General features: G+C 31.3%; 2 protein-coding genes across 4 annotated transcripts in view; both read right to left on the bottom strand.

Annotated features, from left to right (window-relative positions):
- The window catches only part of LOC126735406 (CCN family member 2), a 73,085-nt gene extending 61,382 nt beyond the window's left edge, over nt 1-11,703 (bottom strand). For both annotated transcript variants that reach the window (XM_050439374.1, XM_050439376.1), the window contains exon 1: nt 11,503-11,703. The gene's annotated coding sequence lies outside the window, so the exon portion shown is untranslated. The remainder of the gene's footprint in view (nt 1-11,502) is intronic.
- A 7,181-nt stretch (nt 11,704-18,884) lies between these two features.
- LOC126735492 (adenosine deaminase 2-like) lies at nt 18,885-26,084 on the bottom strand. Of its 2 annotated transcripts, none has more exons than XM_050439497.1 (7): nt 25,951-26,084; nt 21,993-22,519; nt 21,726-21,934; nt 20,658-20,884; nt 20,110-20,606; nt 19,762-19,877; nt 18,885-19,705 (listed from the first exon to the last, which is right to left on the bottom strand). In XM_050439497.1, exons 2-7 carry the CDS (start codon nt 22,299-22,301, stop codon nt 19,528-19,530), a joined length of 1,536 nt encoding a protein of 511 aa, XP_050295454.1. In that variant the 5' UTR covers nt 22,302-22,519; nt 25,951-26,084; the 3' UTR covers nt 18,885-19,527. The 2 variants fall into 2 exon arrangements, with proteins under 2 accessions (XP_050295454.1, XP_050295455.1); XM_050439498.1 differs by having other exon boundaries at nt 21,993-22,505; nt 25,951-26,060.
- Between the last annotated feature and the right edge of the window lie 853 nt (nt 26,085-26,937).

Raw genomic sequence — 26,937 nt, 5'->3', positions numbered from 1 at the left:
ACCTTCTTAATGTTACGCCCCTGAAGTAGCGGCCCGGACTTTTGTAGTACCTTTTGGCAAATTTTATAACTTCAGTCAGAATGCTTATGTTTAGGGACAAAATGTTTATAATAAATTTAATTATAATACACTAATATATTGATTCTTGGAGTTTATGTGCGTCTGAAATTACATCGCAATATTTTGCCAGCCGCATCTTTGTCTAAAAATAAGACAGAAACTTCATATAAAGGAATCTTGAAAAGTGAATCATCTTCATGTTACTAAAGTTAGTAACCATAACAGTAATCTTTCTCAAGGATTTTGAATAATTGATTAAAAAACGCTTTTACACTCTGTATCTAGAAAAAGTTAGGACATACGTTTTTTTGAAAAAAAACTTCTTATTTTTGGCTGGGGTAAATACGCCCTTAAAATCTTTGCACTCAATTTTGAATCACCCTATATCAAGGATATATTTTCTTATTATATTTTACACACAACGTTTCATGAATGATTAGAACAGATTTGGCTTAAGTTGGTTGTTAGTTAAAGTTTGTAGCTGTTCTCTATATAATTTGAAAAAGAATTTTTCTGATTTTACTTTGGCCTTCAAAGATACTCTTTCAGAGTTAAAAGCGGTGTATGATGGAGTGGTGTGTGAAGAAGACTTAAATATAAACTTATTACATTTAGGTAGCGTTCAAACTTTGACACTCTTTGATATTATTTCTTTAACCTAAATCATTTAATTAATTCAATTACAGTACTTATTTCTATTCCAACTAGACAAATAAGCTAATGCACTAGCACGGCAAAACATCCATATATGTATAAAATAACCCTCCGACCGCTAAACACGACCGTATAAACGTTTTACGTTGCCGACAAGAAATTTTAATGTAAAACGCGAGGCCATTAGCGAACGCCCTCTCACAGACGTTTTTGCCGCGGCATGTTTAGGCTCGAAATTATTTTTTGCCATCACGAAATATTAAATTACATACAGTGACCTAATCTAGGCAGTACGGGCAAAAACCATTGCGCTATATACAGACGAAGGGCTTAAATTATAATACCCTTTTGGCGTGACAAGCCCTTTCCCCCCCTCGCCCTTGCCCTTATTGCCGGCAAATTCTGGGAAATAATAATTAATTTTCTAAATGGATATGTAATAGCTAGAAGGCGTGTTAACAATTTGTGACATGCTCGTATAAAATGTAGTTTTTTTTTCTTATATGTATATGAAATTGTTGGTAATTAGTAAGGCGCACCACCTTACTTGTACATAAGCACTAAGTAGCTTATTACCCTCAAAGTAATATTTTACGATGACGTGCTTCTGGACTATTATATAATATATTATTTTCCAGATTTTACAAATGGCAATCTATTTGTTAATTACAGAAAAGTAACTGTTTGATTGCTTTTGATGATTGCTTTTTTAAAGGAAATAAATGAAAAATCGTTTTTACTGGTTATAGGCCGATAATCCAAAAATAGGCGTTTTAACAAGTTTTAGTGTATACATTATTTAATTACTGGTGAGATTTAACCGCGATTTAAATCCATAAAGGACAAAAATACTGGTTATCCAAATCTAGCTTTTAAGCTTATAATTTGTCGCTTATTTTGATAGACGCAAAACAATATTATTTCTCTTTAATAAAATATGAAGCATTTTTTTCATGAAAAATGATAAGATACTCTATAAAGCAGCAACAATATTACTGTTTATGAACTCTTTATGCGTTTTTTTAACGTACTTCCGTTAGAGTAAAGGTATTTATCTAAAAAAAGCATTTTTATAGTAATTAAATATTTTATATTTCTTATAGATTTCTTAAAGTTTTTATTATTCTACGTTTATGACGACGGTTGTCTCTTTGATATGATGTTATGACAATATCGATATTTGCGGTGTTGCAATATGAAATTTTTAAGAAGCGGTTTTAGAAATAAGAATAATATTTTTTTTAGAAGCGTTTAGAACATATATCTATTTCTCCTTTTTATTTTTAATCCAAAATCTAACATCAATAAGTTAAATTAACATTATGATATGTGTTGATATGCAGCCGAAAATTTCCTCTTTTGAAAATGCGTCTAAATTTTCCAACGGAGAATTGATAAATATGTTTGTAACCAAAGCATCCCCCTTGCCCCTGTGCACATGTTAAACTCAAACAAAGTTGTTGTTTACTAATTCTAGCCTTTCAATGTTCTAAGTTCTAATATCTTAGTCAAGCCGAAAAATAAAATATATTGTTATTTATTTTAAGGAATAATTAAAAACCTTTTTATATGTCGATAAAGTACTGTATTTTTGTGTTTTATGTATTCAACCGATAAGGAATAAAATAATTTTTTTTACCATTTATACGAATATATATAGGTCAATAAACGTTTGGTATTTAAATTGGGTTTACCACTGCTTATATTAGTAAGAGGATTCAAAATTACTGATAAAATAAATATGTCTCTTAATATTTTTTGCATCCTTTTATTACTGGTTATAAAATATGGTATTTCTTGAATTTCTGTTTGTATTTAATCATGTTTTTACCGATTATTGTTAACCTTTAAATGAAACTTAAGGCAGATAAAAAAACATATTTTTTATTGGTTATATGCTATAAAATATTATATTTTTGTATGAATTTAATTATGTATTTTAGGAAGTAAGTATTTTTTACTGCTACTGATTAAGCTTTGAAATCACTGCAAAAATCAATATTTAATCAGTTCCAAACCAATAAAGGAAAAAAGCATTTTTTTCTGGTTTTGAGACCATAATAACCCTTTCATATCGAGACTTGAACTAAAAAATATTACTGGTTATATTTATACTAATTACTGGTTACATTTAGATTAGACTAATACATAAACTGGTTTAGACTAATACTAGTTTATACATATAGCACAATGGATTTGATTTTTTGGTTATATACCAACGAACTTGGCTTACTGGTTATACGTCGATGAAATTCTTTTAAGTTTAACGTCTATTTAATTTTGCATTAAATTTTTTTACTGATAAACCATTAAAATCACAACTGAGATAAATATCCCTTTAAGACAAATAAGAAAAAAAATAATTTTTACTGTTTAAACGTTTAAAAAAAATTGCAGCAAATAATGAAAAAAAATCACTTGCTTTTAAGCCTGATTTTCCATCTAAGGCCGACAAATGTGTGAGATCTAAGCAGTACATTTCGTACTAGTCATGGGTTAATAATACTGCTAATATCACGATTTAAGCCAATAAGGAAAGCACTTTTGTTACTGGGTAATGAACCATAAAAATCCCTAGTGAGATCAATATATTATCCGTTACAAGCCAACATGGAGAGAAACTTGTATCACTAGTTATAAAATATTATGCTAGTCTAATTCAGAATTCAAATAAAACCAAACAAAATGAAAAAAATAACTCCCTCCTAAGAATCAGGAAACATGGAAAAAGTCAAACAAAAATGGAACAAAATCTAACAACAGATTTGGATACCTTGGATACCTATAGTTAAATCCACAGAAAATGTGGCTAAGCCTAAAAACGCCTCAATTAACCACCAAAGAAGAAGAAGTGATACAAACAAGCAAAAGGAAAGTAAATTACAGAAAATCGATGACTAACTAAACTTGGAATGTAATAGAAGAAAGGAAGTCTCTCAATACACAAGAACGAAGACTCGAATATAGGAGACTATGTAGAAAAATACAACGGCTATGTAAACGGGATAAAAATCACCACATAGAACAAATTTGCCAAGAGATCGAAACACCAACAAAACCCAAGACCCCTCCCAACACATTAAAGAATTACAAACTTATTTATACCATAAACGTAGAAGATAAAGTACAAAGAGGTAAAAGTCATAAATGTGGTAGACGATATAGTGGAGGTTTAGTGGAAATACTGCGAAAACTTTTACACACATAATTTCCTTTGGAATTCCGTTGCAAATTGAACTGGATATACTAAAAGCAGAAGTAGAGCAAGAACAGGTGTAGATAGCATGAGCGTAGAAATGCTAAAACAACTTCCTTCAAGCGCAAGCGGTATAAATCTATTATAGAAGATCTGCAATAGGATCTGGTAAGCTGGACAGTGGCCGAGCGACTGGACTTTCGCCACTTTCATTCCTCTGCATAAAAAAGAGTCAAGTCAAGAAAATGTAGAAACTACAAAACCGTATCGGTCACATCCAAGTTATGCTTAAAATCCCACTACACCGACTCCAAAATTTCTTGAAGTCAGAAGAACGAGCCGGATTCGTAACTGAAAGCAAAAGAGTTCGAGAACCCTACGTTTCTATGTTTTCTCGATTACAGTAAATCCTTTGGCCACGTCGAATGGTCTTAACACTGGAAAGTGTTACTAGACATGGAAACCCTATTTCACCACACTAATGAGATAGTTGGAACACTAGGTACTTGTATTTCCCATTGCCATTTAGGGAGCAGAATCGGAGCTAGATGCCTTCCGAAGTTTGCTGAGGATTCCTTGGACCGATGTTTCTATAATAGAAGAATCTGGAATTCAGGAAAGGCTGTTAGGTGTGATAAAGTGGCGAATTATGAAATACTTTGGACACGTCAATAGAAAGAAGAACGACAATCTAGAAAAACTGATTTCGGAGTACTTAGCGAACTCACCGCTCCTCCGTTTCAAGAAAACATCAGGAATGCCTCAGACAAGGATAAATAGAGGAAGATTTCCAAAATCACAACCTAAATGGCAACCGTGAGGTCACGACACTTTAGCCATGAAGTATATGACTAGAGAGAGATTAAATATTATATTATAGGACAATGAACCGTCAACTTCCTGTAAGATAAAGATAAAGGGAAAAATAGAAAAACTATCTACAAGAAAGAAAGCAAATGGAAAAAATTTGAGATTTCCTGAGTGACCTTAGCACTGGGCAAATTGGAGTGCCCCAAGGCACAGTGTTGGGACCCTTACTCTTTATTTTATACACGGTGTTCATTTGAAAACTTCACACCACGGATTTATTAAAAACCACTGTTAAAAAAAAAACGCCAAAATACGTCAAAAGGTTTGTGAAGGAGGACAACTTTCTAACCTAAAATTACTTCACCCCCTTTCACCCTCTGCCCCCCCTGGATGACCATTAAAATTTTTAATGGTCATCCCCTTAAAAAATTTAAATGGCAAGGGGTATCGAGTAATACTTTTAATAAAGACTTTTGATTTTTTTAAATCGGTCGATTCGTTTTCGAGAAAATTATAAAAATCTTTGTTTATCTTAATTTGTTCAGATAGAAAACAAAAACATGAAAATATCAGTTTTTATTTCAATAAGTGTTCAAAATGTTGCCCGTGTTGGGCCAAACAATAATATAGGCGATGTTCAAATTCCTGACGGACATTTTCAGAAACATGTTGTGGGATATCATGGCAGCTGTCGATGATGCGTTGACGAAGTTCATCCAAACTTTCAGGTCGGGGAGTAAACACAATAGATTTCAAATGACCCCATAGAAAAAAGTCTAACGGCGTTACATCAGAAGATCTAGCAGGCCATTCTATAGGCCCCCTTCGCCCTATCCATTTATCTGGAAACTCGTCGTCTAGCCATTGCCGAACGGGAAGAACATAGTGAGGAGGAGCGCCGTCTTGCTGGAAATATATTTCAGACGACGAGTAAAGATAAATGGATAATTAATTTTGTTTACATCTATTAAGCATGTAATTATTATGTTGAATAAATTATGTTGTTTATGTTGTTGTTACTGGTTAAACTTTGATGATCTAATATATATAAGTGTTTAATTATACTTTTAAAAATATCGCATTTTACTGCCTTTGAAACAATTCTTTTACTAATTATCGGTGGATAAACTGTAAATTTATTTAAAATTTTCTCAACAAAAATGAACCGCTTTACAATTTTTGAACATAAATCTGACCAATAATAGCAATAAGACAAACTGAGAAAGTATCGTATCGTCAACCGATTAAAGGCGATAAAGTCAGCAATAAAACAAACATTCCCTTACTCCGTGCTGGTGCTGGCTGGAGCGGCAATTCCGCCGAACAGAATAAGAAGAAATTTATTGAAATGCCTGCCGTTAAAACTTTAACCATTAATCCGGTGACTGCATCGCTCGTTAAGGTCTAGTCAAAATCTAATCTTATTCTAGCCCAGGCATCAGGCAATTGCTATAGTTTTACCCCAACTTATATATAAAGTTTGTTTCTTGTTTGCGGTAATATGTTTCCGTCATAAATCAAAATAAATTGAACACCCTTGCCGTAACTATGTGACGAGCTGACGCCCGATTAGATTTTACCGTAAATTTTCTTTTTCCGTGTTTTTTCTTTTGATTTGTTGGTTTGTTTGTTTAGGTTTTGAGGAATTTATTATGGTTGTTAAAATGGCTGGAGAATAAAATGACACTAGCGGTAGAGCGTTTTTTTTGTCATCCGAAGCTGTTCTTTAGTTTAGATTGAAAATAAGCAATCATTTATTTGGTTCAGAGGAAAAATGTCGACCAGTGTATAACTAGCAGAAAAATCGTTTTCGTCCTATATGTTTGTATCGTGTATTGGCATATAATCCGAAAAAATTTCCGTAGAAAAGTTAGTAGGGAAAGTCTTTCCTTCACAAAAAACGTTTTGGTACGGAATTATTTGAAGAAAAACGCTCCTTCCTGAGCAAAAGCCCTTTTAAGTAATTATCCAATTAGTTCTCAAAATATTCTCAGGAATATTGGACATTTACTATGAAAATTGGCAAAAAAAATGCCCCAACCAAAAGTGCTCTTGTTTTTCAAATTTTTTGTCTAGAATGACATTTATATGACCCTTAAATCCATCCTTAATAACTCCTTAATATTAGTGTGAAAAAATTATGATAATATTCCCAGTGATTTCCAAGTTATATATAAAAATGTTCATTGATGCATAAACATCTTGATTTCAAAATCTCAAATTTGGCTGCTCTTGGACCTTGACAGACGAAATTGCCTCTAACTCAAGACATTTTTGAGGCACAAAAAACGTTTTCGTATGAAATTATTTGAAGAAAAATGCCCTTTTTTGAGCAAAAGTCCTTTTAAGTTATTTCCAATTAGTTCTTAAGGTATTCTCAAGAATAGTGTATATTTAATAAAAAAATTGGCAAAAAATTTTGCCTTAATTCAAAGTTCTCTTGCTTTCAAAATTTTTTTATCTACAACCATATTTTTACCTTCAAATTTATTCTCAGGAACTTCTGAATATTAGTGTGAAAAAATTATAAAAATATTCCGAGTGATTCCCAAGTTATCCATAAAAATGTTCATTGATGCATGAACATCTTGATTTCAAAATCTCAAATTTGGCTGCTCTTGGGCCTTGACGGACGAAATTGCCTCTAACTCAAGGCATTTTTGAGGCACAAAAAACGTTTTCGTATGAAATTATTTGAAGAAAAATTCCCTTTTTTGAGCAAAAGTCCTTTTAAGTTATTTCCAATTAGTTCTTAAGGTATTCTCAAGAATAGTGTATATTTAATAAAAAAATTGGCAAAAAGTTTTGCCTCAATTCAAAGTTTTCTTGCTTTCGAAATTTTTTATCTAGAACCACTTTTTTGTCCTCAAATTCATCCTCAAGAACTTCTTAATATTGTTATGAAGAAAATTTGAAAATATTCCTAGTGATTCCCAAGTTATACACAAAAATGTCCATTGATGCATAAACATCTTGATTTCAAAATCTCAAATTTGGCTGCTCTTGGACCTTGAGGGACGAAATTGCCTCTAACTCAAGACATTTTTGAGGCACAAAAAACGTTTTGGTATGAAATTATTTGAAGAGAAACACCCTTTCTTGAGCAAAAGCCCTTTTAAGTTATTTCCAATTAGTTCTTAAGATATTCTCAAGAATAATGTAGATTTAATATAAAAATTGGCAAAAAAAGTGCCCCAACCAAAAGTTCTCTTGCTTTCGAAATTTTTTATCTAGAACCACTTTTTTACCCTCAAATTCATCCTCAGGAACTTCTTAATATTAGTGTGAAAAAATTATGAAAATATTCCCAGTGATTGCCAAGTTATACACAAAAATGTCCATTGATGCATAAACATCTTGATTTTAAAATCTCAAATTTGGCTGCTCTTGGACCTTGACGGACGAAATTGCCTCTAACTCAAGACATTTTTAAGACACAAAAAACGTTTTGGTATGAAATTATTTGAAGAGAAACACCCTTTCTTGAGCAAAAGCCCTTTTAAGTTATTTCCAATTAGTTCTTAAGATATTCTCAAGAATAATGTAGATTTAATATAAAAATTGGCAAAAAAAGTGCCCCAACCAAAAGTTCTCTTGCTTTCGAAATTTTTTATCTAGAACCACTTTTTTACCCTCAAATTCATCCTCAGGAACTTCTTAATATTAGTGTGAAAAAATTATGAAAATATTCCCAGTGATTCCGAAGTTATACACAAAAATGTTCATTGATGCATAACCATCTTGATTTCAAAATCTCAAATTTGGCTGCTCTTGGACCTTGAGGGACGAAATTGCCTCTAACTCAGACATTTTTGAGGCACAAAAAACGTTTTGGTATGAAATTATTTGAAGAGAAACACCCTTTCTTGAGCAAAAGCCCTTTTAAGTTATTTCCAATTAGTTCTTAAGATATTCTCAAGAATAATGTAGGTTTCTTATAAAAATTGGCAAAAAAATTTGCCTCAATTCAAAGTTTTCTTGCTTTGGAAATTTTTTATCTACAACCACTTTTTTACCCTTAAATTCATCCACAGGAACTTTTTAATATTAGTGTGAAAAAAATGTGAAAATATTCCCAGTGATTCCCAAGTTATACATAAAAATGTCCATTGATGCATAAACATCTTGATTTTAAAATCTCAAATTTGGCTGCTCTTGGACCTTGACGGACGAAATTGCCTCTAACTCAAAACATTTTTAAGGCACAAAAAACGTTTTGGTATGAAATTATTTGAAGAGAAACACCCTTTCTTGAGCAAAAGCCCTTTTAAGTTATTTCCAATTAGTTCTTAAGATATTCTCAAGAATAGTGTAGGTTTCTTATAAAAATTGGCAAAAAAATTTGCCTCAGTTCAAAGTTCTCTTGCTTTGGAAATTTTTTATCTACAACAACTTTTTTACCCTCAAATTCATCCTCAGGAACTTCTTAATATTAGTGTGAGAAAATTATGAAAATATTCCTAGTGATTCCCAATTTATACACAAAAATGTTCATTGATGCATAAAGATCTTGATTTCAAAATCTCAAATTTGGCTGCTCTTGGACCTTGATGGACGAAATTGCCTCTAATTCAAGACATTTTTAAGGCACAAAAAACGTTTTGGTATGAAATTATTTGAAGAGAAACACCATTTCTTAAGCAAAAGCCCTTTTAAGTTATTTCCAATTAGTTCTTAAAATATTCTCAAGAATAGTGTAGATTTAATATAAAAATTGGCAAACAAAAGTGCCCCAACCGAAAGCTCTCTTGCTTTCGAAATTTTTTATCTAGAACCACTTCTTTGCCCTTAAATTCATCCTCAGGAACTTTTTAATATTAGTGTGAAAAAAATTTGAAAATATTCCTAGTGGTTTCCCAGTTATACACAAAAATTTAGTGGACATTTACTATAAAAATTGGCAAAAAAATGCCCCAACCAAAAATGCTCTTGCTTTTCAAACTTTTTATCTAGAACGACATTTTTACTCGTAAATCCATCCTTAGTAACTCCTTAATATTAGTGTGAAAAAATTATAAAAATATTCCCAGTGATTCCCAAGTTATACACAAAAATGTTCATTGATGCATAAGCATCTTGATTTCAAAATCTCAAATTTGGCTGCTCTTGGACCTTGATGGACGAAATTGCCTCTAACTCAAGACATTTTTGAGGCACAAAAAACGTTTTGGTATGAAATTATTTGAAGAGAAACACCCTTTCTTGAGTAAAAATCCTTTTAAGTTATTTCCAATTAGTTCTTAGGGTATTCTCAAGAATAGTGTAGATTTAATAAAAAAATTGGCAAAAAATTTTGCCTCAATTCAAAGTTCTCTTGCTTTCGAAATTTTTTATCTAGAACCACTTTTTTGTCCTCAAATTCATCCTCAAGAACTTCTTAATATTGTTGTGAAAAAAAAGTGAAAATATTCCTAGTGGTTCCCCAGTTATACACAAAAATTTAGTGGACATTTACTATGAAAATTGGCAAAAAAATGCCCCGACCAAAAATGCTCTTGCTTTTCAAACTTTTTGTCTAGAACGACATTTTTACCCTTAAATCCATCCTTAGTAACTCCTTAATATTAGTGTAAAAAATTATGAAAATATTCACAGTGATTCCCAAGTTATACATAAAAATTTTCATTGACGCATTATCTTGATTTAAAAATCTCAAATTTGGCTGCTCTTGAACCTTGACGGACGAAATTGCCTCTAACTCAAGACATTTTTAAGGCACAAAAAACGTTTTGGTATGAAATTATTTGAAGAGAAACACCCTTTCTTGAGCAAAAGCCCTTTTAAGTTATTTCCAATTAGTTCTTAAGATATTCTCAAGAATAATGTAGGTTTCTTATAAAAATTGGCAAAAAAATTTGCCTCAATTCAAAGTTCTCTTGCTTTGGAAATTTTTTATCTACAATCACTTTTTTACTCTCAAATTCATCCTCAGGAACTTCTTAATATTAGTGTGAAAAAACTATGAAAATATTCCCAGTGATTCCCAATTTATACACAAAAATGTTCATTGATGCATAAAGATCTTGATTTCAAAATCTCAAATTTGGCTGCTCTTGGACCTTGATGGACGAAATTGCCTCTAACTCACGACATTTTTTAAGGCACAAAAAATTTTTTGGTATGAAATTATTTGCAGAGAAACGCCCTTTCTTAAGCAAAAGCCCTTTTAAGTTATTTCCAATTAGTTCTTAAGATATTCTCAAGAATAGTGTAGATTTAATATAACAATTAGCAAAAAAAAGTGCCCAAACTCAAAGTTTTCTTGCTTTCAAAATTTTTTATCTAGAACCAAATTTTTGCCCTCAAATTCGTCCTTCTTAATATTAGTGGGAAAAAATAATATAATATTCCTAGTGGTTCCCAAGTTATACACAAAATGTCCACTGATGACAAAATTGCCTATAACTTAAGAAGTTTTGAAGCACAAGAAACGTTTTGGAATGGAATTATTTGAAAAAAAAGGCCTTTCTTGAGCAAAAGCCTTTTTAAGTAATTTTCAATTAGTTTTTAAAATAATCTCAAGAATAATGGACATTTACTATGAAAATTAACAAAAAAAATGCCCCAACAAATAGTACCCTTGCTTTTAATTTTTTTTCTATCCAGAATAACGCTTTTGCTCTCAAATCCATTCACAGGAACTCCTTAATCTAACTGTGGAAAAATTATGAAAATATTCTAAAAAATCTGTATATATCTGTATATATTTAAAAAAATCTATAAAATTTTTAACAACATTATTTTATAAGGAAAAACAAATTCGAATTATTAAAAACAATTACCCCAAGAATCCTTTAGGGGCACAACTAAACCAAGCGCAGACTGTTCATCACCATATCAAGGAAACCATAAGAAACCCAAAATTTCCCAAAGAATAAAACTTTCAAAAAGTTCCCAAAAATCCGTCCACGTGACGCGCTATTTACGAGGAAAACTCTCAGCTGAGCTGAACGACAGAACCGAGAGTTTCACCAAACGCGTTGGAAAACTACGAACCGACTGCATGCGACCGCTGGTAAAGGGTGAAAATCGTCTCTCCCCCCAGCCATTCAACACGCATGATCCACGGGGGGCCACATGAAAGAAATTTTCACCATCAGTTGTCGGTCGGGGAGGAAAAATAATTGCTTTAATGGTCTTTCCATTTTGGTACTTTCGCGATTTTATTTCGTTTCACAAATTTGCCAAATTTCTATTTGATTACTGGAGCACGGCCCGAAATGGAGATTACGTTCATTCTTTGTGTCTTATGATTGCCAGTAATAGTAATGCGAGTGCTGAAAGATTTGAAATTCTGGATATTGGAGCGTTGTTACTGTTCGTTAAAGTGTGAAATAAAACACTTGATACAATTAAATATTCAATTGCTTTATTACATACTAAACACAAAGGCTTAAGACTACTAAAAACATTTATTTATACAGTATTTATTTTCTACTATTTTGTTTTAAATGTCGCGCCAATATTCAGTGGCTGCCTAGCGGCAAGAGCTCCTTTGATGTTAAGTAGACCACTGTTTGGAATATTTGAGTTTGTCATGAGATGTCGCAAGAAGTATCCATCGCTCACTCGATCATTGTCGTACCATTAGCTCTAAGCAACGGACAAGATATTTCCTGAATACCGAAGAACAGGTGGCATATTCACATTTCTTCTTTTTACTACTGGTTGGACGAACTGAAATATATGTTTTCCTGTAACAGTTTGCATAATTACGTATGAAAAACACCATCTATTACACAGTAATAGACTGGTGTATGATCCACAAATTGATAGCTTTGAGATTGAGAAAAGTGTGCTGCATATATATAAAACAGAGAAGCAACTAGCTCACTGCCCTGAGGTATACCTTGATTAAAAACTCTGTTATTAATAAGTGTTTCTCTACCTATTTAATCGATTTTAATCAAATTTAGCTTTAATGTTGGCCAAATATTAAAATAAAACAAATAAATTAGATACTATTTAATCAATTATTTTTGATAAATTAAAAAAGTATAGGTAATTGAAGTAGGTACTGTAATTGTTTTAGGTACTGTGTTAATCCCCCCAAAATTAGAACGCAACATGGAGAAGCCAGGAAAATCGGCAGTTTCAAGAAATTTGGACTGAGAAATACTTCTTTGTATGGTCGAATAATAAAGTCGCTAGTTTAATTTGCAAGAATTCTAAATATTAAGTACTGCCTATTAAAAGGCCCTATGAAACGCAGCATCCTTCTTTTACTAAGTTTACAGGCGAATTAAGAAAGCAAAAAATGTTGGCTTTAAAACGGGAGCTTTGTTTACAAAACCCATTCAAGATTCAGAAAGAGCTACAGAAGTTAGTTATGAAATTTCTCGAATGATAGCAAAGCGAAGTCGCCCCTTCAATGATGGCGATTTTCTAAAAGAATGCTTAGAAATTGCCGCTAATAAAATTTGTCAAAGAAGCAGCAAAGAAGTTTGAGAAAATTCAACTGAATCGTATGACTATCCAAAGACGAATTATATCTTTGTCAGGTAATATTGCGAAACAATTAATTGGAAAAACTAAGACCATTGAATTTTTTTCATTAGCACTCGACGAATCCAATGATATTAGTTCCACAGCTCAACTTCTTATATTCATACGAGGTGTTACTCAAGATTTTGAAGTCTTAGAAGAGTTATTAGGAATGCGTTCATTGAAAGGTCAAACCAAAGGAGTTGATACGCACTTTTGGATGAGTGTTCAAAAACTGATTTGGACTTATCAAAATTATCGGGAGTTCCGACGGACTTCCTTCGATGATTGGTGTCAATTCCGGGCTAGTTACTTTGCTGAAAAAGCATCTGCAAGAAAAAAACATAAACGCTAAAGATCTCATGCAGTTTTACTGCATTATACACCAAGAAGCCTTCTGTTCTAAAAAAATTGAATTTCAAAATGTCATGAAAGTGGTAGTTTCGACTGTAAATTTCATAAAATTACGAGGACTCAATCACCTACAATTCAAACAATTCCTTGATGATATCGAAAGCGAATACCGTAGGCAAAAATCAACTGATATCCCAGCTCTACGCTCATGCATCATCCTTTCAATGCAGCACTCTTCGGATCACAATTGAATTCTGGAAATTACAATCATTTCCCGAAGTATAAGAAAATGGCTGAAAAATTCAACAAAACTGCCAATAATTTCAGTTATGTAGAAAAGCTAGATATTTTGATTCAATCTTTTCAAAACAGATTTTCCGAGTTTAAAAAAGTGAAACCTCTGTTGGACATATTCACCAATCCTTTCACAATTTCAGTTGAAAATGCGCCAGAGTCAATGCAGTTCAAAATTATCGACATTCAACACGGCCAAGATTTACGCCAGAAATTCAAGGAAGGAGACTTGCCGAACTTTCACCGCTGCCTTAATAAAAATATGTACAAAGAGTTGCGCATAAACGCTCTAAAATGTGCCAGCTTATTTGGTTCTACCTATATATGTGAACAAACTTTTTCAACACTAAATAATAATAAAACAAAAAATCGAAACTGCCTTGCAAATGAAAGTTTGGAAGCAGTTTTACGTGTTGCTACAAGTAAATTTGAGCCGAAAGCAGTACCACGCTTCAAATTAAGAAATTCTTTTTCAATTTTAACAAATTATTATCAATTCTTTATTGTCTTTATTTACCTGTACTTCTGGCGGCCGGCCCGCCATCAGTTCATGATTTGCTCGAGTGGCCCCCTAGTCTTAATAAGTCTGTGCAACCATGCTCAAGACATATAAGGCATAATATTTTAATTTAGTTAATAAAAGCTGATGTATCGAGCTCTTTACTAAAATCAAGGCAAATACAAAAGTTTGCAATGCAAGCCCTAAAAATGTCATCGAATATTATTTCTATCAAAAACGGAAGTAAGTTGTTCAGCTACAAGCTTTTTAAAAATTGGTCGGCTTACAAGGATTTGACACTTCTGGGATCGGGACCACATATGCATCTTTCCATTCCTCAGGAAATATACCTGTAGTAAGAAAATGATTAGTAAGAAAGGTAATATGCCGTAGTAAAAGAGGTACCAGAAAAAGAAGTATCATTAAATATTCTTTATCGCATCCTGTAGAGTTAAGATTAAAGCCAAACAAAATCTTTTTTACTACTTTTGTTGAGAAACATGTGTGGTTAAATATCCTTTGTTTACTGATAGCTCCATATTAAATAAAAACATACTTAAATTAGAATTATCACAGCATGATAAGAGTATACATATGAGATGCATCAAAGAGTGAAGAAGGCAAGAAGGCAATGGAGCAGCAATATACACCCCTGACTTAGACATTCAATATCAATTTAAAATTGACAAAAATTGTAGCATATTTACTTGTGAGGCAATTGCCATTAGAGAGGCACTTAAACTTGCCTTACAAGACAGTAACAAAAACTATGTTATACTATCGGACTCCATGTCTGTCCTTCGAGGCATTGAAAGGAGGTCTGCTTGGTCTTATAAATGTAACCCCATAATATGGGAAAATAAAAAACTTATACGTCGTTTTTTAACAAAAAAGTAGCATTTCTATGGGTTAAGGCTCATACTGGTATTAAAGGTAATGAGCTGGTATATTTGTTAGCCAAAATTAGTATTGCCGTCGGCAACTAGGTACATACCTGATCTTCCTTGTTCTCACTGATATAAACGCAATAATTAGGAAAAATACAAATGTTAAGTGGAATGATATTTGGGAAAATATTTGCAAAGAATCTCCAACAAGTAATTGCAAATTAGTTCCAAAAATACCTTCTACATACTGCCATAGTGAATTAAACGTGCCAAGGCGTTTTAAACCAACTATAATTCGTATGAAATTAGGACATGCTTGCTTCCTAGCACACCTCAACAAAATTAAAATATTACCTACTGATCTGTGCACAAATTGTAATGTTACAGGTGACCTAAATCACATATTTTTTCAATGTAAAAATATACTCAAGAAATCGAGATGCTAGTGGTTAATTTATGCGTGTAATGTAAAGTGGCTTCTATTATTGGCACTAGAAAATGCAAAAATATTTAATTATCTAATTACTTTCCTAGTTCCAAGTCTCATTCCCTTATGTTTCCGTGGTCAATATCCCTTGTATTGTATTAAGTCGCCCTGACAGACCCCAGCGGCGTGAAGTGTGTCTTACTGTCTTAAATGTTTTAGGATAGCATAATGTAGCTAAGAACCGTCCTATAAATTAGATATATCTAGATATTAAATATAAGATAAAATTTAAAAAAATACATAATTTGCATAAAGGATAAAGAATATTTTTAAATCATCAAATACAAATATAAAAATTGTAAATGGCTGCATGGTTAAATATGCCACATGCCAACAAAAAAGGGAATTTTTTTATTTGTCTCTTACTATCTGGACCATCAGGAAATTATATTTCTTTTATTAGTACTGATTACTGATTTATTTGGTCATTTGATAGTACATATACAATAGAATAAGACAAGTCAGGAGAAAGAAACTGATAATCCTAATTAACTTATTTAAAAGAGTAAAACTATTATAAAAAAAGAAAAATCTAATTACACACATCTAAAACTTAGAAACTATAATAACAATAAAAGTACCAACAAACAGTACAGACACTGTAGGCAGGAGTGACTTTCAGCATGTTGCTAAATTCGTTGATATCATAGACGACAGGACTTATAATAAGACGTTTTAGTCTATTTTTAAATATGTTGAAGTTATCTATTTGTTTTAACGAAGCAGGTAGTTGATTAAATAAGCTAATTCCTTCATAAAGGGGGACTTTTTAAAATAAAAAAAATTAAATTTTGGCAAATAAAGAGCATCCTTACATCTAACATTATATTTATTAAAATCACTTACATTGGAGAAATATTCTTGATTTTTAAATATGTATAACAATAATTTAATTAAATTAAATTTCAGGCATTGTTAAAATATTATATTTTTTAAATGTTTCACGGCAGCTCTCATTATATTTCAAACCAAAAATCAGTCTCATAAATCTTTTCTGAAATACAAATACCCTTTGTGCCTCTGATCTATTACCCCAAACAGCAACATGTGAGGTCAAGATAGGGTACACTATACCATAGTATACAGTCAGTAGACCCACATTCCTAGATGCCTTTTAAGGGTAAACAATGAAAAATACAGTCTAGGTAGTTTGCTGCATATCTCGTCAATTTGAGAAGGAAAAGAAAGGTGTTGGTCTATTATGCATCCCAGAAACTTAACTGACGATTCGCAGACAATTGAAACAGTATCCAAAACCACAAAAAAACTCTGAGCCTCCAACACATTTTTTGAGAAACTTATGCATTTAGTCTTTTCCAAATTTATTATAAGGTGATTTCCCTCACACCAATCGTTAAACTTTTTTATAATAGAGCAGGCTTTGAATTCGATTTCCTTCATACTTTCTTCTGTAACTACAATAGTAGTATCGTTAACAATTTAACATCGCCAATGAATTCTGAGAGATCGTTAACATATAGTAGGAAAAGCAACGGCCCCAAAGTGCCACCATGTGGAGTTCCAAGTTGATATAACCCAATTCAATACTCTACCTCGCACTCCTAATCTCTCTAATTTATGCTTAATAAAAATCGGATTAATCGTTTCAAAAGCTCGAGATAGGTCAAACAGAAAAGCCACTACATTCAATCTTTTTTCAATATTATCCGAGACATACTGAATTAATTCAAGGGAAGCTGTTTCAATAGACATATTTGTTCCACAACCATGTTGCGAAGAATGTAGAATATTATATTTATCAATAAACCGTACTAATCGATCATACATAAGCTTTTCAAATATTTTGGAGAAGCTACTTAAATCGCAAATGGACCTGTAGCTCTCAATTCTACTAAGATCACCTTTTTTAAACACCGGAATAACTTTCGAACACTCAACTGTGTGGGAAATACTCCCTCTGCTACAGAATTGTTCATTACTAACGCCAGGTATGACGAATTTAAATCACAACACTGTTCTAAAATTTTTGCTGGAACCTCGTCAAGTCCTTTGGAAAATTTATTTCTTAAACCTTTTACAACCAAAGAGATTTCGTCCAAGCTTACAGGCTTAAAATAAAAAGTATTTGTTATATATTGTTGTGGGACACTATAATATTTATTACCTAATTTTGAATTATCTAATCTGTTTTTTAATGAATTGGCGAAATGGTCTCCAAACAACTCTGCGGTTTTTCTATTATTATCTGTAATGGCAATAATGAAATCTTTCTTATTTTTGTCTGCCTAACTTTTCATTTGTAATGCTCCAAAGCGTTCTTGTTCTATTCCTAGAGATACAAATTTTGCTTTTAATTAGGTAGTGAGAGAAGTATTTATAAGGCCACTAAACTTAAAAAAAAAGACCCAAATTCCGATGAAAAACTTTCAATTTAAAAAACTTCTTTATAAAACAACAAACCTAAAAAGACAGTTTTTCTTTTTCATACTCCCGGTGAACGTTTATACAACTTCATCGAATTCCCACAAATCAATTTGGCAAAAATGTAACCTGGTGGCGAGGAGCGTAGGAAGTGAAGACGAAAATACATTAGCAGGTCCGAAAAAAATCGGCTCTTTTAAGGAATGAAGGAGTATAGGGGGGAAGGGCGAAACCGGTCTTTTTTTTCCATCTCAATTCGTCGTGGAATATCCCCGGGGGGGGGGGGCGACTTTTTGTCCCCATCCCATCTCAGCTCATTGCTCAGCTAAAATAGAATTAAAAAAAGGTTTTTAAGTCTGCAAAATGAAATTCTCTTCCAATGACGTCGACGCCAAAAAAAAAAGAAAAACGGGGAAAATATTTTATTTGGAAGACTCAAGAAGTTTCACTTCGCGACACGGGGATTTTCAATTTTGTTTTAATTTTTTGTCCATCGCCAGCAGACAACGACCACGGCAAGGCGTCTCGCATTTTAAATTATTTCCTCGTTTAAGCGTGTCTCTCTTTTTTTTTTCTTCATTTAAAAGGAAAATTGCGTTTATCAGGTTCTTAAATTGCATTTTCCTCTTCTTCAAGATGGCCCCCCGAGCGCCATTTTGAACGGGGAACGTTATTTTAACAGTCTCTATAAGCCACATCATACCTAATCATAGGCCAAGGATAAAAACCATATTTTTTTAAATTAATTTATTACTTAATTAAATTAATTATTCCTAATTATAATAAGAATAACGTTTATTAATCCACATATACATATCTTTACAAAGCTGTAAAAAAACATCATTGTAACAAAAAATGTCGGACAAAATGCGGATTAAAAGGCATCTTTTCAGCTTCTCAACGCAGTTGAGGGCCGTTGTAGCCTATAAAGTAGAATAATTTAACCAAAAAAAGTATCTAATAGTAAGTACCCAAAGAAAAATAAATAAATAGTGCACAAAAATCGAGGAAACACATTTAAAACATCTTTACATAAATAAAATGAAAAAGAGAATATACAAACATAAAAACCTATAACAAATCCAAATTTCATATTTTTAAATGCATTGCTCCGTTTTTAAATAATATTCTGGAGCTTAGATTTCATGCATTTTCGGAAGCCGTTTGTCGTTAGCGAAAGATCAGTAATATCACCGTCTATAGATTACAATTGTAATCAATTGTAATTACAATTGTAATCTATACAATTGTAATTACAATTGTAATCTATAGACGGTGGTAATATATTTATTTACTACAGATGCAATATTATAAGAAAATGATCGTTTAAAAATTTCTTTTCGATGTCGTGGAACATCTAAACGCCGTCTATTTCCAACATTAACCTGATGATGAATATCAGCTCTAAATACCACCTTAATTAACTTAAATTTTCTAATATGTCATCTATAAACTGGTCCCACTGCCGTTCCCAAACTGTTAGGGCATTGATTTTCTCCCTCTCGGACATCCCACTGTATCTTATGGAGTTTAGGGCGAAACTTTTTAGGACCGCTAAACCATGGTTCTCCCATGTCATTGACATAAAGACGACGTACCTGAAAATGCCAAGTTTTTTGTATCGATAAAAAAATAATTAAAAAAAAAACCTTACCAGTCGTAGCTGACTCCAGTTGCACCCCATGCTGAAGGATCGTCGTTGCAAATCACTATGGGGTAGTTTTTCGATAGAAGGACCGCGGCAGGGTGGTTTCTGGGGTCTTGGTTTAACTAAATTTAATAATTGTTTCATAATTAATAAGTGCTCTCTAATTAAAAAGGATCATTTGGGAAAAAGAGAGAAAAGTTTAAGGTGAGTCTGAGGTGTCAAAAGAAATGAGAAGAACCTTTTGTATAATTGTCCCAGAGGACTACAATTTCTACAATGAAACTAAAAAACATGACCCAGAATTTAGTATTTTTAAAATATCTCCCACGTAAACAACTCGCTATTCCTGCTTACCTTTAAGACTTGATTGGATATAGGACACAACTCAACAGCGATATCTCTATTCCTAGCCATCACCATTAACTCTGGATGTTTCGCCAAAGCGAATCCGTGACCCACCCTGGAGCAGTTCAATAAAATGGCGTCCAACAAATTAAGATCCGTTTTACCAAACTGGTTAGTTTCGCCGGCATGAAAAAAGAATTTCAAATCCTTGGCAACTCCCGATAATTCTTCATGGAAATCCAATAAGTTTCGACCATCCTCTTCCAGGCCCACAAAGTCGAAGCCAGCAATAAAATCTGGATATAAGCTTTTAAAATAAATAAGTTCTTCCAGAGCGTTTTTAAGGGTACTATTGTCCACTCCTCTGTATATGCTATGAATGTACTTGACCCCTAAGAAATTCGGGTGGTCTTTTTTAAAGTCTTCTACTGTAGCCATCAGTGTTTCAAAGAAGACTTTTGCGTCATACGTGGTGCCATTTAAGTCATATAATGGCATAAAGGTGCCTAGAATGTATTTTTTTAAGTCATTATATAGGATATGATGTAATAGTTTACCTCTTAATTCAGTGTAAAATACGTTATCGTCATAAAGCTCCTTTAAGAGTTGATAAACGAACTTCTGGAACAGTGGTTTGTATGAAACCAAGTCGTAAATTGTGGAAAAAAGATTTTTGAACTTGGCCCATACGTTTTCTCTGCTTTGGTTTATGAAGGTTTCGTCCAGTGTTAATTTGGATTTAAGGAAATCGTCGAAATTTGTGTTGTTTTGTTGTAATTCTTTCCTAAAAATAAAACAGAAATGTTTTGTTCTAATTGGTTCATTAAAAACCTGGAAGCAATGAAAAGTTCACACAAGGAAAGTTTATAATGAATTATCATGGTTCATGTTTATACTTCTATTGCTTGAAATTATTTTGGATTATTGGAAAGTAATAAAGGATTTTTAGTTTTAACATTTTCATTAATATCATTATTACACTTCAGTAGTTCATACCATTCTGGAAAATGTTGAATTGCGTAAGTCTGTATTTCTGGATTCTGAGTTTGCTTCAGGCAGTAGAAACTTAAAAACAAAAATTCACATTTTTTACCAATTATTCTTCACTGGTTTACCTTAGATTTTAATGCATACACCAGAAATCATACATACATATGGTATATGCAGGTACATAGAATATAATATAATAGATGTTTATGAAACATTCATAAAATATAACCCTTGTATATACTTTAAATATCTAGTATATTAAAGATATACACTGTACCTACTCATGGTATAATCCATGTATTACATAGTGTGTGACAAATGTATATTTTTTCATATCCATCAAATTAACAAAGCATTAAAAATAGACATTGTATGTATATACCTCAGTATATTATGAATATACATAATATTTACATATGTATAATATATGTTTATTGCTATGTGAGAAACAATGAAAGATCTAATGAAATCATGGTCGTCACATGTAGTGATTCTAATCACGTAAAAAAAATTATGATTTTAAAATAATCCAGACCAATAAAAAATGAATAAAGGCAATAAAAACCTCAAGTATCATAATCAGAGTTCCTTAAGTCATTAAAAAAAATCATTTTCACATTTTATTAATCAAATACCTGTAAGTTTTCAAACTTTTCCAAGAGCAATTCCCATCCTGTTTGGCATCCTTCAGCACTCTCAACTTGAAAACCTGCATTTCGTTATAACATCCGTAAACGTTCTCCATGTAACTAAAATTCTCGATGATGTAATCCGCATTTACTCCTGCCAACATATGAGTATGCAACGATGCAGCTTTTGGAACTTTTTTTATAAATTGAAAAACCTTAAAATTAACTTGGAATTTTTTCAATGTTTAAATTAAATATAAATATGATACTGACCTTTGATAGTTCAATGTCCTCCTTTGCTATTAAGAAATTTTTAGCGGGCAAGAACGCGCTGAAATTCTTATAAGATTCCACCAATTCGTTCTTTTTTAATTCTAACAGATACCCGTTGACCTTTTCTTCTTTTTGGGTTAGTACCATATTACCACCTATGAATTCTTCTTGTTCCCTTTTCAATATGGCATCTCTTTGTTTCAAGTAGTTGTCTGTTTCACACATAACGAGAGTTGAGAGGAACATTAACAGCAGAACACTCAATTGTGGACAACTCGTCTCTTTCAGTTGCTTCTGATGGACTAACATCGTGTTAAAACGTAGGGATTTTTGAGAGTTTAATGGTTAATTGGCCAGATAACCATAAAAGTAGGTCAATATATGCGCGCGGTTTTATATTTTAGTATCTGCGGCTGTCTCTGGGATTCCCATAGATACGACCAATCGCTGCCTACTGCGTTGGATGCTGGTTATCGATTTTACGTCACGAAGCTTGGAGGTTTTTATAGATATCTATAATTGAACATCTAAAATAATATTTAGACGTTTTTGAGATTTTCATGGAATATTTATTAAAAAAAAATAATGAGATATTAAATTAAATATTCTTGGAATATCTTGGTGCTATTATTAATTAAATTGTACATACTGAACTGAAAATTTCATATAAATACAAGAAAACTGATAGAAATGCTCTCATATGCTAGTTTTATATGAATAGAATTGATTAAATAATTATTGTAGTGATTTTCAGGATCGCATCGGACCCTGTATGAATTTATCTGCACTAATTGTAACTATTTAGATAATTTCCTATTTGCATGGTATAAAGTAAAAAAATTCAAATTATTCATTATAATACATTCTTAAAAAAATTAATCAATTGGAATGATTTAAACATTCAACCCTTCTATTTAGAAATACAACTAGAATCAACCTTTGCATAAACTTGATATTGATAAAAAAAATCATCATAGTGATTGCAGTAAATATACAGATGTCAGATCAATTAAATTATTGTATCGTCTGTAATTTTAATTAAATTTATTATCCAAAAGGCTCCGTCAATTTAAGTAAATCAGTAACAGTATTGTAATGATTTAAAAAAGTTCTGATAAGCATTGATGTGATTAAATCAATCAATTAATTAGTTGTGATCCTGCAATTCATCACAATCACTTGGTAGAGTATTCAATGCATAATTGTCATGAACCGGAATAATCATCATGGTGACATCAAAAGGTGGAATAAACTAATAAAAAGTTTCAATTATTCTGCATTTTTTTGTTTACCATCACTTGATACATAATTGTAATGATTACGATAATGAATGAATTTTTACATGCTAGAAAAAATGAATTAATTAGCATGATTCCAACTTCAAATTAATTAAAAAACCACCATAGTGATTCCAGTGAGTCACTGATGTGAAATCAATAAAATATTTGTATTGATTTCTAAAACTACGTACAAGTCTGTAATTTTGATTAAATTATTCTTGCCAAGGTCTTTCCTGAGTCTGATGAATCAATAGAAGTATTGTAATGATTTAAAAAAGCCCATGACTTTATTAACTCAATCAAATAGTTGTGGATAAATCTCCATTATCATTGTAATCACTGGATAGAGTCATGAATACAAAACTATGATAATAATCATGGTGACTTTCAATGGTGAAGTAAATGAATCAATGAGCATGACTCTAATAATAAACTAAATAAAAACTCATAATAATGATTACAAAAAAAAGTAATTGAAACGATTCCCTTCAATTTAGACATACAACTAGAATCAACTCTTACATAAATCCGATATTTATTAAGAAAATCATCAAAGTGATTCCAGATGTGAAATAATGAAACAATTATATCGTCTATAATTTTAATTAAATTTATCTTTCAAAGGCCTATCAATTTAGGTGAATCAATTAAATCAGTATAATGATTTAAAACAGTCCTTATGAACATTGCATTGATTAAGTCAATCAAATAGTTGTGATCCTGCAAATGAGTAAATGTTCATTACAATCATTCTGAGTAATAAATAAAGTCATCAATACATTATGTGACGATTCGAAGTAATTATCATAATGACTCCAAATGGTGAAATAAATGACAGTAATTGATGTGAAATCAATAAAATAACTGTAGTGATTTTGAAAACTAATCTGTAATTTTGATTAAATTAATCTGGATTAAGGGCCATCAATTCAAGCGAATCAATATTATTATAATGATTTAAAACAGCCCTTATCAGCATTGAATTAATTAAATCAATCGAATAGTTCTAATACAGATATGTCTCGATTATCCTACAAATAAGGAAATATTTTTCACAATTAGTCCATAAAGTAATCAATAATAATCAAACACATATATGGTGGTGGTTCAAAATAATAATCATAGTGACGGAATAAATGATTCAATTAACATGATTCTAAAAAATTGAGAATTGCTCATATAAGCCTGGACTTGATTAAAAAATCATCATAATAAATACATACAGCCATTGATCTAAAATCAATAAAATAACTGTGTTGATTCCGAAAACTACTTGCAAGTCTGTAATTTTGATTAAATTATTCTTCCGAAAGTCTTGAATGTGGTGAATCAATAAAATTATTGTAATGATTAAAAAAAGGCCTTGGTTGAACTTGGTTAAATCAATCAAATAGTTGTGAGTCATAGTGATTCCATAGATCTGGAAGCCAATAATCTGAAATCATAAAAATAACTGTATTGATTCCAATTTATGTTTAATTAATTTCAAAGGGTCGTCAATCACTAATAAAGAAGCAATTCAGGAATAAATTAGATTTATATTTCTACTCAATCAAGTGAGATTAACAAGATGATTGTATTGATTTCAACGCTTTATGAGCTTGAAATTGAATAAATAATCAATTTAGTGATTTTATTGAATAAATTAAACAAATAACGTTTAAAATTGATTTAAAATACTATTAACATCAAAATGAGTCAACAGTTAGGTATTTTAAAATAAATCGAGTGAATCAAATGGTTCAAGTAAGTCTTAATCAAAACTTAGTAACATAATTAATATATAGTCATAACAATCAATTCTATTCATTGTGAAAATGTGAAATCAATAAAATAACTGTATTGATTTCGGTATACGAGTGTGTAACTTAGTGATTTCAGAGAGTCATAAATTCGTAGTAAATAAAACAATTTTGACATAATTCACATTTAATATTCTATAGGATCAAGAAAAATTAATTAAATAATTGTATTTATTGGAATGCCTTATAAACTTGCAATTGATTAAATAATTAATATAGTGACTGTTAGAATAAATCAAATAAATGCAAAATTTTTTTATATGAGTCTGAAACTGAATAAAAAATCATCATGATGATTTTATAACATGCAATCAAAGAGATGAATATTGATTTCGATAAACACAGTTTGTTAAGCAAAGTTAATAACATAATTAACATATAGTCTCCATTGATCGTCAAATGTGAAATCAATGAAGTAACTGTATTGATTTCGAAAACTACTTATAATTTGTAATTTTATTGAAATTTATTTTCCAAAGCGTCATCAACTTAAAATGAATTGAACAATTTATAGGAATCAATAAAAATATTATATTGATTTAAATATGACCTTTGAATTGATAAAATCATGATCAGATTATAATAGTTATCTTGCCAATGAGATTTATCACAATGACTCGGTGAAGTAATTAATACATAATTGTGATGATTCTAAATAGATAGGAAAGTTTAGATTCTTATAAAAACCTGGAATTGATTATAAAATGATCAAAATATTTAAATAGTTCATTGATTTAAGATGAATGGAATAATTGAGTCCCAATTGACCCCAAAATTAATTAATATAGGGGCTAGACAATTTATTCTATTTATTGTTAAAATGATTCAAATAATTGTTTATTAGTTCTTCATAAAGGAAATTAATAAAATGTTTACCTTAACGAATAAACAATTTTTTATAACCAAGACAATCACCGAAAATGTAATTTAGCAAATTGTTTATTCAGTATATCTTATAAACAACTACTAATTTAATGTGTTATGACAATTTCTATTATCGCTACTTATTGTTGCACAATATAAAACTCGTATATGTAGTAAACGATAAAATACTTTAGATAATAAAATTTTAGGAGTATGACGTCAGATGGCGTCAGTTTAATTTCAGTAAAAGTAAATTCGTTATCGGAAAAGTATGGCAAAATAATTAGGTGTTCTCGGAAATTGTTGGTGCGTTGGCAACGTTACATAAACAGTATGCATTCAATTTTTGTCGTGGTCCGCTTACGCGGAATGAACGAATGTTGACGATGTTGCCGAATTTCTCGTAAATCTGTGTTCATGTTAGAAAAAAATAAATTTCTCTATGTTTTTTTAGTTGAAGTGCTTATTGGTAAAATAAGCATAATTTGTTCCAAATCACTTCTAAAATTATGAAAATTGGGGTCAAAAGTGGAAAAAATATCGAAAACAAAATTATGGGTATTTTATGCGGAACCAAGTAAGATGGATATCTGAAAACTTATACACATCTTCTAATAAAGTTCTATCTATTATAACAGTTTTTTCCAAATAAATTTTAAAATAAAGAGACTGGCATGAAAATCAAAAAAAAATCTTAGTAACAAAATATACATATCTCTATACACCTAAGAAAGTTAGAGGTCTGAAAACTGAAAAGTTCATCTTTTAAATTCCATATGCCTATTGCAGCCTTTTTTCACAAAAACAAATGATCTGGACACTTCATTTAACCACCATACAATTTATTTCCTATAAACTGTACTGTATTTAACTAATGACAAGAACCTTATCTCTAAAATTTGCAATTATTACATTTACATTTGCACTCTAAGGAAGCAGATAACTTATCCCAAAATCTACGCCTCGCATACGAATTCCCTTAATCCCTAATGTACCTTT

This window comes from Anthonomus grandis, chromosome 4 (assembly GCF_022605725.1).
Source record: "Anthonomus grandis grandis chromosome 4, icAntGran1.3, whole genome shotgun sequence".
In the NCBI taxonomy this organism is placed as follows: Eukaryota; Metazoa; Arthropoda; class Insecta; order Coleoptera; family Curculionidae; genus Anthonomus; species Anthonomus grandis.
Note: the sequence above shows the minus strand (reverse complement) of the source record. Positions and strands in the feature narration are given on the sequence as shown.